Genomic DNA, 18452 nt, shown 5'->3' with positions numbered 1-18452 from the left:
GTTCCAAAGGAAGAGGGTAGTGGCCGAAGATTCCGTTGAGCAATAACATAAAACTCAAACTCACGTTAACGTTCAGACCTCAATATCTCGTTAGCAACACCAAGATGACTTTAAACACGGAAGAGCCTTAAGCAAGAACATGGTTTCTGGAGAGTTTGATGGGTTCCCCCAAACCACCATTATAAAGTAATGAGAAATACCAGTAGACTCATATGCTGCAAAGGTGAAACATACTTTTAAGCCAAGCCATCAACGCCATTTGCAGGCGCTACCTATCAGGACTCCCATCTCCATATGCCACCAATCCATTGTTTGGCGCAGGGCTGCTAGATCTGGAGCTGCTTTGAGACCCTCCCTTATCTTCCATGTCCTGTGGCCCTGCATCAGATTTAAATGCTGATGGATGTGGAGATCTTGACCTTGACCGTCCAATGACGGAGCGGTAGCCACCTCCTTGAGGACCAAGACGAGATTGTATCCTATTGCCTAGCGCTGGCTTCTGGTCATCCAATGGACTACGGCTTCGTCTTGGGCTCTGAGTACGATCCCTACGACGGCTGCGATACCCGACAGGGCTGCGTGACATGCTCCTGCTACGGTCCCTTCTGCCACGGTATCTAACAAAAAAGATTGATATGCAACATTGAATGTAAATCAGATCTGAGGATTATTAGCATGCTTCTATTTTAATTAGACATAACTGGATAAAACAAGGTATCCATGACACAAACTAATGGATATATGAAAAACCAAATTTCAAATTGCTCCACATTAAATTACAGGTTCTAGAATATATATATGTATGTATGTATATATATACTATAGAAAGAATGAACTTGCTCTTTAAACTGTGCTGTTGTTGACAGACAGGACCTTGCTATTGCTTCATTCAGCACTTTCAAGAAACCTTAAGGAGAGGAACATTACAATTACGCATTTGATCCATATTACTTTCAATGCACTATTTGTTAAACTAAAAAAACTTCAAAACATTTCTTTGGTAACATTTGATGAAAGTTATGGCATTGTGTCATATATTCCCCAAAAACACATGCTTGGATAATTAATTGATAATTTAATTTGATCTACTCAGTTGGCAATTCATCTCAATCTACTTGAATTATCATGTAAAGCCTTTACTTTTTAGGCTAAAACTTCATGCTTAGAACAATCGACATTAATCCTCTCTAGTTTTCTTTTGTGAATAAGGTCAAGGAAAAAGTATCCAGGTCCAAAGGCCATTAAAATAATTACAGCAATTGTGATAATAGTTTTATGACAATTTTAGTGGTGCCCTGATGATTCTATGAGGTCAAGAAACAACTCTAAACACCACTAGTTGGACATCAAAGTATAATCTGTATATATAAGCAAAGATATCTAAAAGACAGCAAAAACTACGAGAAGGTAGGACAGGCATGAGGGAGGACCTGGGTGGGCTACTGCCTCTTGGAGAGCCTTGATACCGCCGGGCAGGTGAACGCTCAGAATTGAATGTGCGTCTTGAGTACCTAAGATGAATTTCAGTCAGTCAATGTTTACTGAAGATCTATCCAAGCTTCAATTATGTTACATCACTAGTTACCTATTTCTTCCCCATTCTTGTTCATATCTGCCTCTATAATAGTAGGAGCGAACAGGAGAACGCTCTGGAGATGGAGTCCTGTATTTCCGTACATAGGCATACTTATCACTGAATCCACGTCCCTTCCTAATGCGTTTTGGGGGACCACTAGGGGATGGCTTTCTGGACACATCCAGTTGCTTTAAAGCAGGCTCAGAAGCTTTACGCCCAGGACTCCTTGTTGGACTCGCTGAATGGCTTTTGCTTCTACTGATTCCTCCGACGGAACTTTGATTAGCACCACCAATATGTGGAACTCCACTTGGACTTGATGTAGGTCCCTTGTCTGCATGGACCCTAGGACTTCCAATGCGATCTCCCTCCGGTATTATCGGGCTGCTGCTCATGCAATATCAAAATCATTCTTAATCTCTCATATACATCAGAATGTTGACAGAAAAAGAGCAAGCCTGTAAATCAACAAGAAGTAGTAACAAGCAAAGGGACGGAACCTGGATCTGCTTGATTTCTCATTTGACTTGGGAGGTTGATTGGCCATTTTGTTAAATTTTCCTATAGAACGATAGGAGTCTTCTGGATCATCTCTAGTTTCTTGAAAAACTAGGCCTGATTCACGTGATGCATTAACCTGAGCAGCTACCCGTTCACTTTTCTTTGTCCTTTCTGCAGCTGATTCTTTTCCTGGGACTATTGAAAGAGATTGTTTCTTTCCTGTTGGAGATGCAACATTACCAGGTTATCAGCAAAAGTACCAACCATATAAAACAGAACATAAGCCAAGAATTATCAGGCAACAGTAAACAGAGAAACTACCATATGTTTAGTTCTCATCAGGTGAAACACAAAAGACATCAAGAAAATGTAATAAATCGTATCAATCAAAAGGTAGTAATAATCAAGAAACTACAATGTTTGTATTTCAGAACTAATCAGCCAATTGATATTCTACAATAGTCATTGCTCCCATAAATGCAGAAGTGTTTACATGAAAGTACCTGGGTCACAATTAGTTCCAAGTATTTTATATACTTACGTAGGGATTAGGATATTATTAGTATATAACTACTAATAATCGAACACTTCCAGTTTTGCACATGCTCTGGTATTTCTTCAGTTCAACCACAGTTTATTTTGGAAAGAGAAAATATAAGAAACAGATGTTCTCTAGAGATAAGTCTTGTTCACTAATATGCCAGAACTCTGTATCAAAAAAATATACAATACGTACACTACACACAGAAACAAATTGTCTTATACCAATTAAGTATATCACCATAATTATCAACAAATTTCCTATGTTCATCACTTTTTCTTTCCATGTTCCACTTGCAGATTGGGTAGAAAGTAACGTAAAAATCAATCATCCCCTCCATAAATTTTGTATAAAATATAAACATATAAATTTTACAAAGGAAAATAAATTATACATAACATATAAAAAAATATTAACAACTAATATATCAGAATGAACAATAGGTACAAAATATAAATAACATAATGAAAGATCATAAATATATTACAAAAAGTAAATAATATAAGGAGTAAATTGTATAACCTATTACTAAAAATAATAGATTACAGGATACTAAGGGGTCACCTCAACATATAAATAAAAGAGTTATCATATCATTTGAGCATCCAAGCATTTAAACCTACAAGTATCAATTGTACATGTATGCATTCAAATGACCATTTGAACCGCTACTTGCAACATTTGTATCTGCTTGCATTTGTTAATTGCAGGTTTCTACAATTGCAGAAAACCTAGCTTCCTGTAAATACATCTGAAAGGAATGTGAAAAAAGCAGCTAGACGTAGAACAATTTGTTACTTGGCAAAAATTTAACCAGTAGCAAAACGAATCACAATTGGGATCAATTCTTAGATAAAAATAACTACTAACATATTTTTGAAAGTTAAACTAACTGAATTGCAGCCATCTATTAAACACAAAAATTGAGAGAAAGTATAATCAAGAACCTGAAGAAATGATCCAATACCTTTTTTGGAGCTAAAAATGGACATGAACTAATATAAAGGATGACATCCTGCAATTCATATGGACTTTCATATATGTATATATCTACTATGACTGTTGACTGACAACCATGCAAACAAATTTGAAATAAAATTAAATGAATATTTGATATGTACGTGGAATTTCAGAGGAGAACTACTTACCAACTTCAAGTGATGTATCAGCGGTTTGCAACGAGTGCTTGGCTTTACGAGTATCATCCCGATGGCCAGCTCTTTCAGAGCCAGAGCTACTACTACCGCTGGTAGTTTCACTCTCCGAGTCACTAGAACTTGAGCTCCTATATACAAGGATAATTTAAAGCACATTAATTGTATGTTGTCCACAGCAAACAAATTGCTTAAAAAGTATTAAATCTGACATGAACGAACACACCATTTTGGCTTGCGAGTTGATTTTTTATCATGCCTTCTTTGTCGTTTATCTGTATGATGATCTCTCTTGCCTTTTCCATTCCTATTTTTCTTTTTTCTTGATGTTCTCTTTCTCCTCTTGTATCTAGCACCGCTGGATGAACTAGAATCTGATGAATCAGAGTAAGAACTAGAGCCACTATCAGATGAATAGGAGTCCGAATCAGAATCATCAGAACTAGAAGAATCAGATGATGAATATCTTCTCTTTCTCTTCTTTCTCTTATCTTTAATAGTTCTTTTATGACTTGACCTCTGTTCTCCACCAGAACTGTCATTGGAACAAAGATCCAAGCTGGACTCGTTACGTTTTTTCTCTGCAAGAAGTACAACGTATCAGATAAACAACAAACAAAACATGCATACTCCTGGTAACATCTTGCATGCCCCAGCTCTTACCTTTCTCTTTTCCTGGAGCAACTTGAGTCTTACCATCAGAAGCTTCACCACAATCTACAACTTTTACAAGGCAAAGAGGTTTCCCTTTCTCAGAACCTGCCTGTTCTATTTTCTTCAGCAGATTAGATCCACTTATTACCTTTCCGAAAACAACATTTTTTCTGCAAATTTAATTTATCGAGTCAGCATCAAATAAATTACAAATTATATTTCAGCTTCAATAATATCATGGCCAAATGAAAACTATGAACCTGCATTGGTAAGTAACCTTAATGATGATAAGCTTAATAAGACGAAATAACACACTAACAAAATAACAAAACTGAATCCTTTACATATCTAGACAGCAATTGCAGAAAAAGGAAAGTGTTACCCATCAAGCTGTGGTGTTGCCTTGAAGGTGATGAAAAATTGAGATCCATTTGAGTTGGGTGCAGAGCTTGCCATGGACAAAAGGCCAGGTCCATCATGCTTCAGCTTAAAATTCTCATCTATAAAAGATTCATTGTCATCATAACATCTCTTGTAGTAAGGAAAAAAAAAAGATCGTAAAGCATGGCACCAATCACATAGTTTTTTACTTCCAGCATATACCTGGAAATTTTCTTCCATAAATGCTCTCACCACCACTGCCTGGAAATACCACATATAATTGCGCTTTCAAAGTATATATAGCAAGAAGTCACATGGAAAGTAGAAGCCTGGATATAACAAAGCAATACCATCTCGCCTTGAGAAATCACCTCCCTGTTGCATAAAGTTCGATAATCATCATTTTCCACTGATGGTGAAATCCAGAAGACACAAACATGTTATTCCAAGGAAATATGTGTGGTGTTGAATGCAATATAATTTCCACAATGCCAAAAAGATTCCAACTAAGTTTCAGCAGTATACTGCGCTGTCGGACAAAAGCGAAAAGTGTCTGTAATTCAAGTCAGCATGGCAAGGAATGACGTAAATTTACATACTTGAGCAACAAATCCTTTTACAATGCGATGAAAGAATGATCCCTTGTAATGCAGTGGCAATCGTGTAGAATCTCCAATGCCTTTTTCACCTAGACAAAAGCCACATCTTAGGCCTTCTATTCAAGATTAGAGAATCTCTTAAGTAGAGCAAAAAGAAGCCAAAAAACAAATTTCTAATGCTAACAGTAAAATAAGACCATGTAACAACTGCAACTTAGAAAGCTAATTGTATGCCAAGCTCATCAGTACACTGACCAAAGTTACACTAGTGCATGATATGCATCGCGCCTAAGAAAGAAAATGTACCAAATGGATGCAATTACCACCATACCATGAGCACTGTGATATATTATCCATGTCATACAACATTACAACAGAACAAAGTCTCTCTCTCAACACATGATCATCCTTTTTACTAGATATGCATTGACAATTTATGCTGCGAGTCTGTGAGCTTGGCATATCTCACTACATACTGTATCATTTAGTGCCTACTGGACAATGAGCAGAGGACAGCATAAACACTTCATAACAGGCAACAACACAAGACACCTTTGTTATAATATCATTGGTAAAGGTGCTGGTTTAACACAACATCATCAATAAACCTCTGGTGACCCTGTGCACGCACCAAAGACATGGGATTGTTGACAAGTGATTTTTCATATAAATATGCACAATTTTGACAAATATCTGGAAGTAACATGTGAAATACAATCACCCTTGTTTTTTAGTAACATTTTTATTCTTTTTAGGTGGAAACTCTGCTCTCCGATTGGATCCTGAACCCAATCCCAGCTTTTAACATCTTAATCTATTATGATAAGCATGTGAAGCTACAACCACAATCATTATATCTTTTAAAGACACAACCTACCCCAAATCCTATTCACTGACTTAAACCTGACTGCTCTTCCTAGAAATATAAAGGGTCCAACTAGATGCTAAACAAGACTACAAGAACTCTTTCCATATAGGACTGTAAGGATGAAATCACAGCGCCTCACTGAAGCATGTCGCCTGGTCCACCCTTGAGGCACTTGGACCTTGCCTCGCCTCGCCCGAACGCCTATTTAAACCACTGTGTTTGACTAAGACATAAAAAGCACTAACTTGGCATTCCTTTGAAACAACACAAGCTACTATTCCAAATCAGACCAACAGGTACGACATTGTTTACACACCTCAATGTGGTTGGTTTGGACCATCCTTGACCAGAACCAGATTTGTCAACGTATATAAGAAAATGGAGACGGCTGTTTGATATAAAACATACATATCCTTAAGAATTTGTGTCAAGCAGAATAACTTTCAAAATATCATCTCCAAGCTTCTAATAGTGGGAACCATAATCAGGAATAAACCTATTTTCCCCATACTTATGCCATTTTTGTTTTTGGTACCAACATGCTTTATGTCAAAGAATGCCACCTAAAAATGATGAGCTAAGAGCTGTGGATGATACTTCAATGCCTTGTAGAGCAACAAGTTGAAGAAATTAACTTAAATTTATCGACCAGCCTAACAGATAATTACATTTTGATGCTTAAAATTGTTCATATACTAAACATTATCAGCATATATGTATGCATCACAGATATATTGACATATGCACTAAAATCTGTTGAAAAAGATAGTTAAGTCTTTTTATTCTAGACGAGGCAGATGGTATCGGAAATGTACCAGTGCAAAGTGCTCGAAAATTCTCTGCAGTCTTTGGAACTACATCAGCAAAAAGCTGTCAACACAAGTGGGAAAAAGTAGTAAGACACAATGCCACCGTCAAAAGTAAAGACACGGAAAGTTGAAAATCAAGTATCTCTCCGGAAGAAGTAATACTTGGTTCAGTAAAATACCTCTATCTCCATTCTCTCAGCAAGGTTTCTGTCCACTGAAATGTCCAAAAAAACTGTGGGATTCTTCTTCATGGCCATCTTCTCTTAGTCCAAAATGCTGCATTAATTGAAAAAAAAAAGAACATTTCTTTCGAACTTGAAGTAAAGAAAGAATTGTCACTGTCTTCAATTCCTGTAATTTACTCGATGAATTTTCAGATTACAGGATCAAAATGGCAACCTTTTCTCATGGACCACTTGACAGATACTAATTATGGAACATCTATTTTTCTAATTATAAAAAAGTGAATCAGTCAATCAATCCAGTGGGAACGTCTACCAGAGTAGAAGTATATACTAACAGAATATGACAGAGCATCTAAATCATTAAAGATCAAATTTGATGAAATATAGCACTTCAGTTTTAGCCAAGAACAATACGTAACAAGGCATATTTGCATTTATTTTCCGGCTCTAGTAAATTTCTGAAAGCTTCAATTGGTGTGAACTAAATATAACTAAACCTATGTTGAAATAGGTTATCCCACGCTCCTTCATTTTTTTCTCTTTTTTGCACTAATATTTGGTAAATTTTATTTCCTACCCTTTTTGCTGGTTCTCACCAGAAGGAAAAACATTACTCATCCAGGATATAGTGGAAGCTCATGTTTGAAGAGTCATGCAATATATATGTTATAAAATTATAATCAACCTTATTAAGACCCAAGGTGAAGGGCACCCACCACATAGAGCTAACTAAACCCACAATGGGGAGTAAAGTTTTTCTCTAAGTTCATAAGCTTTCTAAAAGCTGAAGACAGCTTTCAAATAAGCAGTTACCTTGAAGATTCAAGAATACAACAAGGTTACATGTCGGATCTTTTTATTCAAAGAAAACAAGTACATGTACATATGTGAAAATTAAACACAAGGAATCACAAACAGAGAAAAATAGGTACATAGTCACAAAATAGGATAGACAAAATTCTTCGGAAACTATACATCAAAAGCCACGTCTAGAGCGGTAACTTATGGCTCAAGAAGTCGCGATGCATTTGCATCGATTAACACAACAAGAATAGAAACTATCAAAAAGTACTTCTACATTCCAAATACAATGCTGGAATTTGGAATTTCTTGGTTTCATCGATGCATCACAGGAGATGCACCCATGCTAAGGAAGAAATCTTTCTCGCTCGTGATGCAAGAATTTACGCGAATCAAACCCCGAGGAGTTGTATTGGATCAGAAGAAATACGAAATCTCGGGAGTTTGCATCAGATAAGAGACAAAATTATAAGTTTTGACAGGAACTCCAGAAGATCAATCAACAACATCTCGATCTTAAGCCTCGATGGATAAATCAAAAGACGAAATGACATGATTTAATCGCGCTTCAGAACAAAGAGAGAAGGAGGGCGAAGGCTTACCGGCCGAGGGTTTTCTCTTCTTGGGGCTTGCGATTGAGAGACGCGCCTTCGAAGCGGTGGTAGTTTAGGGTTTTGCATGATAACGGGTCGGTTGTCTCGTTGAGACCCGAAAAGTAGAATCCGATAACTAATTACCCAATTGGGCCAACTGGGCTTCCTGTCATCGTCGCAAGCTATATTACATATAAAGTAGTTAAATAATCTTTTTTTTCTATAAATAAAGATGTTATACTCATAATATTGGTTTTGTTTGCTTTAATTATTTACATAAATTAGTTTTTTTTTCATATGATTAGAGTAAATTAATTGTCCATTATTCGCATGGAGATTCAACTAAAGAAATTAATGGTGTTGTTATATTTGTTACCAAAAAAATATGATTCATGTGGTTCGGATCCATGTGAGTAGGGTTGTTCAAAGTATCTTTGAGGTGAAAACGTCAAGGGGTCATCCGAGATGTTACCTGTACAAAAATTAAGATCGAGAGAGCTTTCCCGAGCTGATCTCTATGATGCATAAGTTAGTATCCTATAGTAGATTAGTATAGTTCCCAATGGTAAAAAAATGTGACCACTTGACTATGTTAAAAGTAAAATTCTAGTAGTGTTTTATCATTGGTATTATATATTCAATCGATATCGATGAAGGCAGGAAGATGAACTAATGAGAATCATTTTAGTATAGACCAATAAGTAGTGGACAATCAGTATATAAATCATGATAGTTTTTTAATTATAAATAAAAATATCTGAATACGTAAGAGATAGCTACTTCAAAGAACCAAGTACTGGTTAGTACTATATGAGATTTATATTAATATTATCATCATATGGTTTGAGTGACTAGTAGAGAAGAGTGGGGTGACAACTTCTTTGACATTCTACATATTCATCTTTAATAATAGATATCAAATATATTTTTTTTAATAAAAAAATTAAAAAATATGAACGTTGCTTCCACTCCCAGAAAATAAATTAAAATTTATATGTTTTTATTAAAGAATCGACTTGTCAATTACTTAATCTCCGTAGAATTATTGTCTATGATGATAATGATATCCACACACACATTCTTTTTATTATCGTAGGAATAAAGATGTATAAGATTTAGAGTTTATGAATTTGACTGACTAAAAAATAAGAAGTTCTGTATAGCAGGTTCTTAGAGCTTAACAAAGTTTATAAATAATTTTTCATAGTTTACACACATGATTTATATATTGAGAATAGATGAAGTGAAAGAATAACTATATACATATATCTTAAGTTAATGTCTCATATAAGAAAATATTGTTAACATATAGTTGACGTGTATATCAACTTTTGAGTAATAGCCAAATTTAAGATGAGTCAAATTATTAGTGATTTAACAATTGAACCGAAGGTTTTGTAAAATTAACACATTGCTATTGGTGAAGTCCTTTGGCCATTAGACGAGGTTTGTATTTGGTAATAGATCAATCTACGTTCGATACTTAATTTGAAAGATTCACTTATATCATATGATATTATATTTGATATGATATTTTAGAGCAGGACATCGTATTTCTCGCATGACTTTATATTAATGTGAAGATTTTTGTGCTCAGGTGATATTGGATTTAACGTGATTTGAAAATATTATTTTTAGAATATATTTTAATATAGATTATATTAAAAATATAAAATTTATTATTTTATATTTATCTCTATTCTCATCTTTTTATCATTCTCTTCGTCAAGTCATTCTTGGATTAGAAGCCTAAGAAGAGTTCAAGGGGAGCTAAAACCCCACCTGATGCACAAAGGTACGTAATATGTCGACATGTAGAAGCTATTACACAGCATATATTCGTTAGTCTTATGTCCTCCATGCATATATTTGACAGTCATTTGTATGACCGTCGTCAACCCTTTGGTGATGGACTCCGCCCTGCAGCCTGCAACCCTAATGCCCCCTATCTATATACATAGCAGTACTGGAAGGCTGTAACCCTAAACCCTTACACACAAAACCTGTATGACAGCTGTTCTCTCTCTCACTCCCTCTTCCTCTAGTCTCATCTTACTTTTAGCTTTGGCTTAGATGTCCCTTAGGTGGGGAGGGAGGGCGGGGGATCTTTACTTGCGCCCACCAACCCATCACTTGAGTCTTCCCTCTATAAATCCAGTCGGTGGGTCTTAAGAGCGTGACATATTCCTATCTACTTCCTCCACAAGGAAATGATGCTTCTTTACCTTTGTTGTTTGATGCTTCTTCTTGGTTTCTCCTCTCTTCTGCATTCTCTCTGTAGCTGGTAATTCTTTTTCTGACTCTTAAGCTTTTCATCGCTTTGATCTTTCTTTCTGTTTTCTTCTTGACCTTTTGGAGCTATAATATTTTCATCAGATTAAGATCATTGAGACGTGCCCAGGGGAATGAGTGAAGCTGCCAGCATGATCTAACTTTGAATGACTTGGTGTGTTCATCAAGGGTTAGTCATTGCTAGGTCATGCTGCGACAGCTTCACTTCTTCCCCATCGACAGGCATAGCAATCTCCTACATGAAATATAGGACAAGACAAGATGGAGACAATGTAAGTATATAAGAACCTCTTCACCTGCTCACTTCACAAGAACAATGTATAGATGTGTGATTAGATGAGGTCTTCACGGTTCTCTCTCATGAGACAACATGGATGTCTGTTAGTGTATCCTTTACGAGGTAAAAGAGGCAGTATGTGTCGTGTATTCATTTGACATCATTAAGGCAAACATTACATACATGTATAAAATCACAAGATGTCGACAATGTTTAGCTACTATGGCTTTTCTCCCCTAACTAAGCCTTGTCATGGCCATGTCTTTGGTTCTGAAACTACAACTCTTAATTCCTCAGTCAGTATACATTGCATACCAAACTAATATAGCTCATTCCTTCGAGTTTCCTCTCCCCATCTTCTTCCTCCCCCAATCGCCACAGCCACCTAAGAAGGTGCCACCATGCGATGGTGTGGGTGCACCATCCTCTCTCTCTCTCTCTCTCTCTCTCTCTCTCTCTCTCCGTGTGCGATGGTGTGGGTGCACCATAAGAACCTGAAGCTGCCACCGTCATCTGAATCAAGCTCCAAAGTCTGTTTTCCAGATGTTGGTTCGTCTGCCATGGGTGCATCGAAGAACAAGGTCTATATCGTGGGAATGGCTATGGGTTTCGCAGTCTGTTCCTTTGTTACGCCAACCACGCCCTCCAACGTAGACGAGAAGGGCTACAGTCGCTTTCGGCCACTTCGCCGCCGTCCAATCGAACGCCTCAAAACATCCTCGCCGTTCTCGCCGCCGTAGCTCATTGTAACGACGGCTTGTCGGGAGGAGGCAGCTTGGCAGTTGCTTTTACGTACCAATCTATCCATAGAGCGTAATATGACCAAAACAATGAGGGCATGATCGGAAGACAGGAGATTAAGGGTGCACGGCAGTCAATGTTTCTTTGTGCTAAAGACACAAAGCACCACCACCTTCACTAAGAGCAGAGAACGACTACTCTAACATTAGAGCTAACAGAAGAGTATGACATCGAAATTAAATCATGCCTTTATACAAATCTAAGAGAGTGGAACGACTACAAATGATAGATGTAGTAAGTATCACATCACATTTTTGGGTGCCGATCATTCTGGGTAGGTATAATTAATCACAATCAGATGAATACAATAATGTAAATGTCTGGCAATCTTTTGCTAACAGTAAATCATTTTAACTGAGAAACTATTAAACACAAACATACAAGAGAACAGAAATGATAAACCATATGATATAATTAGTTCGGTCTTAGAGAATACAATGGAATGTACCATCAGTTTCTCACTACTCACTTCTAAAAGAAAGATAGATATGGACCCTCAGGGACAAGCCCTAGAACAAGACCGGCAACTAAGACTGAGGTCGAAGTCTACACCCTGTTGTATGCCACTGATTTGTTGAATAGGCGTCGGATGTACACAACCTGAAGCCCACTTGCACAAGCCAGCACCAAGTACTCGGTCAATGTGTAGATGGTAAGGCGCCTTCTGGTGCTCTCATTTGCTGCGTTGAAAGATATAATTAGACAAAACTGGTCAATCCACTATCGCTGACCATCAAATGAAAAGTTCTTTCAAGAACCCACAAACGATCAAAATCCAAAGAGAAATAATAAGTTGGAAGCATACAGAAAGAACGTTACTACTGTCTGTCAACAAAGATGAACTATGCATCCTGTGGAGTTTGGACCACTAAAGTCCCGAAAGAAGCATATATTTCATTGTTCATGTGTGGTAGTAGTGTTTCCCTTTTTTACTTTCACCCATTTCTCTAAATGGATCTTTGGTCCTCTTGAATATTATCTCACCTTTCTAACATATCTTTAAGCTCTGTGTTTTTAGTAGAAGTAAAATGAAAGTGAGTGGATTTTCATATTCCTCTTGAGTTGAACTGTGTTCATTTCTGAATTATTCCTACATAACAAGAAAAAGAAGTCCCCAAAAAGAAAACATAACACTGTCTAAAAGAAAGAACTCCAGAAAACTAACAAAAGGATCCTATTTAAGAAAAATTGAAAGCCAACAATGAAGACAAAAAGTGGATGAAAGAGCATGTATTTGGTGAATCTTGAATGTTCACTAACAGGATAGGAAACTGATGCCTAAAAAACAATAAATCCGGAAAGGCAAAAACAAACATTTCAAAAAAAACAATGAACACTTATACACCGACCCCCAAACCCCACCATAAACACACACATCCCAAAACCCCACAAGAAAAAAAAAAGGAATGATCTGAAAGAAAGAATAAGCATTTTCACATCAAATGAGCTGCAAAAGGAGCAAAAAGGTAGAGCATTACTTTCTTGTTACAACCAAGTAGATACTTTTGTTTTTAAGATCCTTTGATATAACATGCTTCTACCTCTTAACTCAGTCATGGAGGAGATCAGGAATGAGAAGTACATGTTGACGGAAAAAAACAAGCCCCTTAGCATCCTAGTCTCCTATAACATCTTACTATAAGAAGCCAGCAATTTTAAGGACAAGTGGCGACCATCTAGAATCTCATACTTCCAGCACTTACATTTAAAAGAATAAAGTAAATAACCAGGGTTTTTTAAACTTTGATAAGAAAAACCAAGACTAAGCTATCATCTAACAAGAACCATATCAATGTGATGACTTTTATCGGAATGGATATGGGAGGTAGTAGAACATGCATCAGCTTAATAAAATTTTGTTACTTGTTGATATCTAGATTTCAGATTTCCAATGAGCATAGCCTGTTTGGTTGTTTTCTCTGAAAAGTTCTTTGGTTGTTTTCTCTGAAAAGTTCCCTACTTTCTGTTACAAGAACAAAGTACAGTTTGTTTATATTTTCAGGATACAATTAATTTGGTTGAGTTAACTTGGACATGTCTCAGAGAAAGAAAGTAGACAGACCACAATGGTGGGTTTGGCTAGTCCAGTGGTTTGGGAAGAACACAGTGGGTAGCTAGCAGCAATAACATGTATAAGATAACTTATAATACAATAGGATACAATATATATGTAATAGAATCATGATGTAATAAGACCAAAATTATGCTTCTAGATGTGTGTTTAAGTTACATTTTAACTTGCAGTTTTCAAGAATGAAAACTAAAAACAAGTGCAAACATTGTTTTCATTTTGTTGTTTGAAGAAATAGAAAAGAGTGCCATAGAATAAGACCAAGTGTGTTCACAGTCGCAACAAAACTATCTGGACAGATGTACATGACTTGAGCACTCAGATTTTCCAAACAACCAGTATTCTATCTTTCTTTTTTCCTTTAAAATAATTCTTTCTAGAGTTTTTTTAGGGTTTTCCCCTAAGTTTTTTTTTTTTTTTTTTGGAGATTTCGAAAGATATTTGTTTTCTGTGGACGCTAAGAACCAAAAAGCTTGAATGTTTAGGAACAACAAAACATTTGGAACATGATTTGCATCAACAAAAAAAAATATTATTAACATCTACAAACTATTGAGTTCATGGGTAATCAATTTCTGTAATAATCTATTCAACAAAGTATATAAATTAGATAATTTAGCTTACTGTGGCGATGACGAGCTTCACGTGCTTTTAGGTAACGTTGTTCTGCTGTGACAGACTCCAATGCTTCTCTAAGCTCCGCAATTTTCACATTAATTGGGTTTAGATGCTCTGCGGTGGGATTAGTTATAAACATTTAGCTAAAGAAAATGAAATTGACAGAATACAACATTTACCATATATATGACAGATATCACTCTAGCGTGATAATATTTTTGTTTCACAAAATAGGCATAACAAAAGTAATGGTTCACCAATTTTGCTCAATTAATTAGTTAATATCCTCCAACAAATTGTCTCAGTGAAAACTTCTAGGAAATAATTTATAAGATCATCAACATTTAACTAGAAGCAGATAAGTTTCTGGCTCCAAGTTTATTGTTACTAACCATCTTTGGCTAGGTCATGTTCGTTTGGAATATGGCCTACATGAATGTAAAAGGAGACAGTCTCTGGTGTTCTGTTTGGATTATGAAAGCAGAACTTGTACATTCCACCTCTTGGAGCCTTGAACTCAAACTTGTCACCAGAAGTTCCCTTCAAGGAATGCACAGTGTTACCAGCTGGTGATGTCACCTACAAACATTTTGATATATTTCAGTAACAATCAAGTACTACAATCTTACCCCCAAAAAAAGATATAAACAACAAATTCCATATAAAAATGGAGTCATGCATGATGATGGAACATGGCTTGAACAGTCGAACCAGTGAGTGAGAACAAAAGCAACACCAACATGCAGATTATGATCTAAAGATTAATTTTCTTGTGCACCTTAAAAATGTTGACCTTCTACAGAAAAGAATCGGCAACAACGTTCAAAAGGATGATACAGATTGAAGAAAAGAACTTATGCAAAATTTTGTTAAAGAAAACTGAAATGTTACAAAATTAAACATAATATAAGATAGCAATCATGTCAACTTGTTCATGGTTTGTTTAATTTTAAAGACCTGTTTCAGAAAGTTAAAGTACAATTATTCAGTTTTGTAAAATATAAAGAACTTAAAAGAGTGTCCATCTCCTGCTCTCTATTATCCACTTCTTTTTACTCCTTAGAGGTTTCAAATGATCCAGCAGGCTCTTTGATAGAAGATAGAGGATTCCCATATATAACAGGTTTATTTATTCTTCTCTTACACCAATGTCTTGGATCAGTCAAATGTGCTTTTCTTTCTTTTCATGATTCCCATATATGTATTTTCTTTTGGGCTGTCATGGATTGACTTTAACAGATACCAGTCAGACTGGCTAATCCAAATTGAGAGCAGAAAAACTTTCAGAACATCAACACCACACAATTATATTATAAAGGGTAACCAGAAAGGCTAGTTAATTTACTCACTAGCATCTCATACTACTCACCTATAACTAATAATAAGAATAAAATACACCTACCAACTTCATGTAGATCAGTGTTCATATTCAAGGTACCAATTTATTTGATAAATAATTAGTTTATGGAAGTATCCATTTATTGGGCCTTTAGGTTACAATGTCACATATTATGAAGGATGACAAGCAAGGAATGTTAACCAAAAAATAAAAAAAGTAGGCAAAACTGTGCAGGATAACTTAAAGCTCTGAAGAATAGTAATTAGGTCCACTTCTTCAACGTAACTTCAAGATTATTGTGGTGGGAAGTACCTTTTAATTAAAAAAAAGGTTAATACATATGCACAAGGAATAAAATCTTGGTCTTATACATATCGAACTGACACCAATATCAGTATGGTACCAGTGTGGGTTGATATACCAACACTTGATATAAGGAGGCAATCAGCCAGACAAGTAGGAGGAGATAGCAGTGATGTGACAGAGTAGGAAGGAAGATCAGGCAAAGGAGAGGGAAGGGACTCTAACAGAAAAGAGAAAAAGAGAAGAAACAAGAAAACAAAGAAAAAGAAACTGCAACAACTGTTAGAAATGAAAAAAGAAAAAGAAATGATACCATAACCAGGTATGGACCAGCTTACAGCCCTTGTAAAGTGGCTTACCAGACTGTCCAACCCATGCCAGATCGAATTGGACAAAATTACATAATCTGCATCCCAACTGGCTGTTTTACCAGTAAACACTGACCCATACCAACCAGTACAGGTGGCATATTAAGCCATGTATGTTGAAATGTCTTGATTTTGTCAAACTACATAGCCAGTCTATGCAACCATCTGCATGCAGATTACACAGAAACATGCAACTGTATCCATAAAGCATGCTTCAAATTCAAGTTGCGTAGATCAAATTAACCTTTAGATCCTAGGACTATGTGCATCAAGCCATGGTAAATGTGGGGAGAGATGAGGGCTGGATGCAAAAGTCACTAAGCATGGTTTTTAAAGATTTACTTGTCTTTTGGAAAAAAATATTTTCCTTTCTCACAAGAAATGGATTTCCTTTCTTATTCAATGAAAAAAGAGGGCATCCTCTGCATCAAGGACTCATTTTTAGCAATACAAAAAGCGAACAGGAGTATAGCAGCAGCCTTGATATGAGTTCAAGAACATGTCCAGAACTAGAAGAAACAAAGTATTGAGACATGAAAAGATTTGAACTTTCTACAAAATAAAGCGAAATATCAGCAAATTTTAAGATTTGAGAAACCAATGATTAGATCTCAGTCAAGGCAGCCTGATGTTGACCTCCAATCGCATAAACCTCAGAAGAAAAATAAAAATTGAAACCCTTAATGCAAAGAGAAATCGGATGAACTTACGACAAGATCGATGCCAGGGTGATCGGAGCTCCAAAAGATATCGTGATCCACGACGACGAAATTGCCCGAGACGGTATCGCCTTCGTAGAGGACGAACTCGTAGACGCACTCCACATCGTTGACAGTGACGGACAGAGCGGAGAGACGGCAGGGTACGGTCGCAAGGAGCCCGAGGATCCAGAAGACCTCCGCGAGTCCGACCGATCTCCTCGTCCTCTCCATTGAACGCCAAGCTTGATCTCGATCCCGTTAACCCCTCTCTTCTCCCTCTTTTCGTGGGGATTTCTCCTTCGATCCGGTTCTTCCAGCCGTAGGGTTTGGAAAGCCCTCAATCGAGCTCGTGGGGCGTTTCATTCATCGTATTTGTGTTTGTTTGAGCTTTTTTGTGAATTAGTCCCCCAACGTTTCCGTAATTGTTATTTATAATATCATAATATTCTTAGACGATTTTCCTAAAAAAACCCTCTTTTTTTTAGATTTTTTTCGCAATTGTTGTTTTTTTTTTTTTGTTAAACGGTGCCTCTATTTTTTATAATCTCATAAATGGCTCGCACCACCACCAATTGGCCGGACCAATTATCTTTAAGAGGTCGAGCATCGTTCTCTCCTTATGCATCGTTAATTATCAACCTTAGAACATTCGTCAACTTTTCTCATACTTTACCCTTTTATCTTTTATTTTTTATCAAACATGATGAGTCACACAAAGAGAAAGAAGGGAAAATCCCATGCGACAAAAGCGATCACAAGGGACAGAGAATATGGGGTAAGAGGTAGAGTAAGCTGAGTATAAGAGGAGCGAAAGTACCCAAATCGATGATCGTATTATATAAGGCCCAATGATTATTATGACAAAAGACGATGATATGAATTTCATTTTTATAATTATTTTAAAAAATATAAACTGAATGAAGTTAGATTATTTTGATTTTTTTATATAAGTTTAAAGTGATATATTCAACTTTAGAGGGGTATATATGATGGAGAGTATATGAGAAAATGTCACACATA

The 18452-nt window shown here is 36.4% G+C and overlaps 2 protein-coding genes across 4 annotated transcripts; both read right to left on the bottom strand.

The window, feature by feature from the left end:
* Nucleotides 1–20: 20 nt before the first annotated feature.
* On the bottom strand, nucleotides 21–8709 carry LOC135581157 (peptidyl-prolyl cis-trans isomerase CYP63-like). 3 transcript variants are annotated; one of them, XM_065152355.1, is made up of 14 exons: nucleotides 8672–8709; nucleotides 7263–7359; nucleotides 7090–7144; nucleotides 5407–5495; nucleotides 5158–5182; nucleotides 5030–5068; nucleotides 4809–4926; nucleotides 4436–4596; nucleotides 3999–4353; nucleotides 3767–3903; nucleotides 2077–2296; nucleotides 1586–1963; nucleotides 1431–1511; nucleotides 21–617 (listed from the first exon to the last, which is right to left on the bottom strand). In XM_065152355.1, exons 2-14 carry the CDS (start codon nucleotides 7338–7340, stop codon nucleotides 269–271), a joined length of 2085 nt encoding a protein of 694 aa, XP_065008427.1. In that variant the 5' UTR covers nucleotides 7341–7359; nucleotides 8672–8709; the 3' UTR covers nucleotides 21–268. The 3 variants fall into 3 exon arrangements, with proteins under 3 accessions (XP_065008427.1, XP_018682173.2, XP_065008428.1); XM_018826628.2 differs by having other exon boundaries at nucleotides 1586–1960; XM_065152356.1 differs by lacking the exon at nucleotides 8672–8709 and having other exon boundaries at nucleotides 7263–8658.
* Nucleotides 8710–12410: 3701 nt separating this feature from the next.
* LOC135637917 (transmembrane emp24 domain-containing protein p24beta3-like) lies at nucleotides 12411–17781 on the bottom strand. The gene is made up of 4 exons (XM_065150802.1): nucleotides 17442–17781; nucleotides 15114–15300; nucleotides 14728–14835; nucleotides 12411–12712 (listed from the first exon to the last, which is right to left on the bottom strand). Exons 1-4 carry the CDS (start codon nucleotides 17661–17663, stop codon nucleotides 12579–12581), a joined length of 651 nt encoding a protein of 216 aa, XP_065006874.1. The 5' UTR covers nucleotides 17664–17781; the 3' UTR covers nucleotides 12411–12578.
* Nucleotides 17782–18452: the final 671 nt, after the last annotated feature.

This window comes from Musa acuminata, chromosome BXJ3-5 (assembly GCF_036884655.1).
Source record: "Musa acuminata AAA Group cultivar baxijiao chromosome BXJ3-5, Cavendish_Baxijiao_AAA, whole genome shotgun sequence".
In the NCBI taxonomy this organism is placed as follows: domain Eukaryota; kingdom Viridiplantae; phylum Streptophyta; class Magnoliopsida; order Zingiberales; family Musaceae; genus Musa; species Musa acuminata.
Note: the sequence above shows the minus strand (reverse complement) of the source record. Positions and strands in the feature narration are given on the sequence as shown.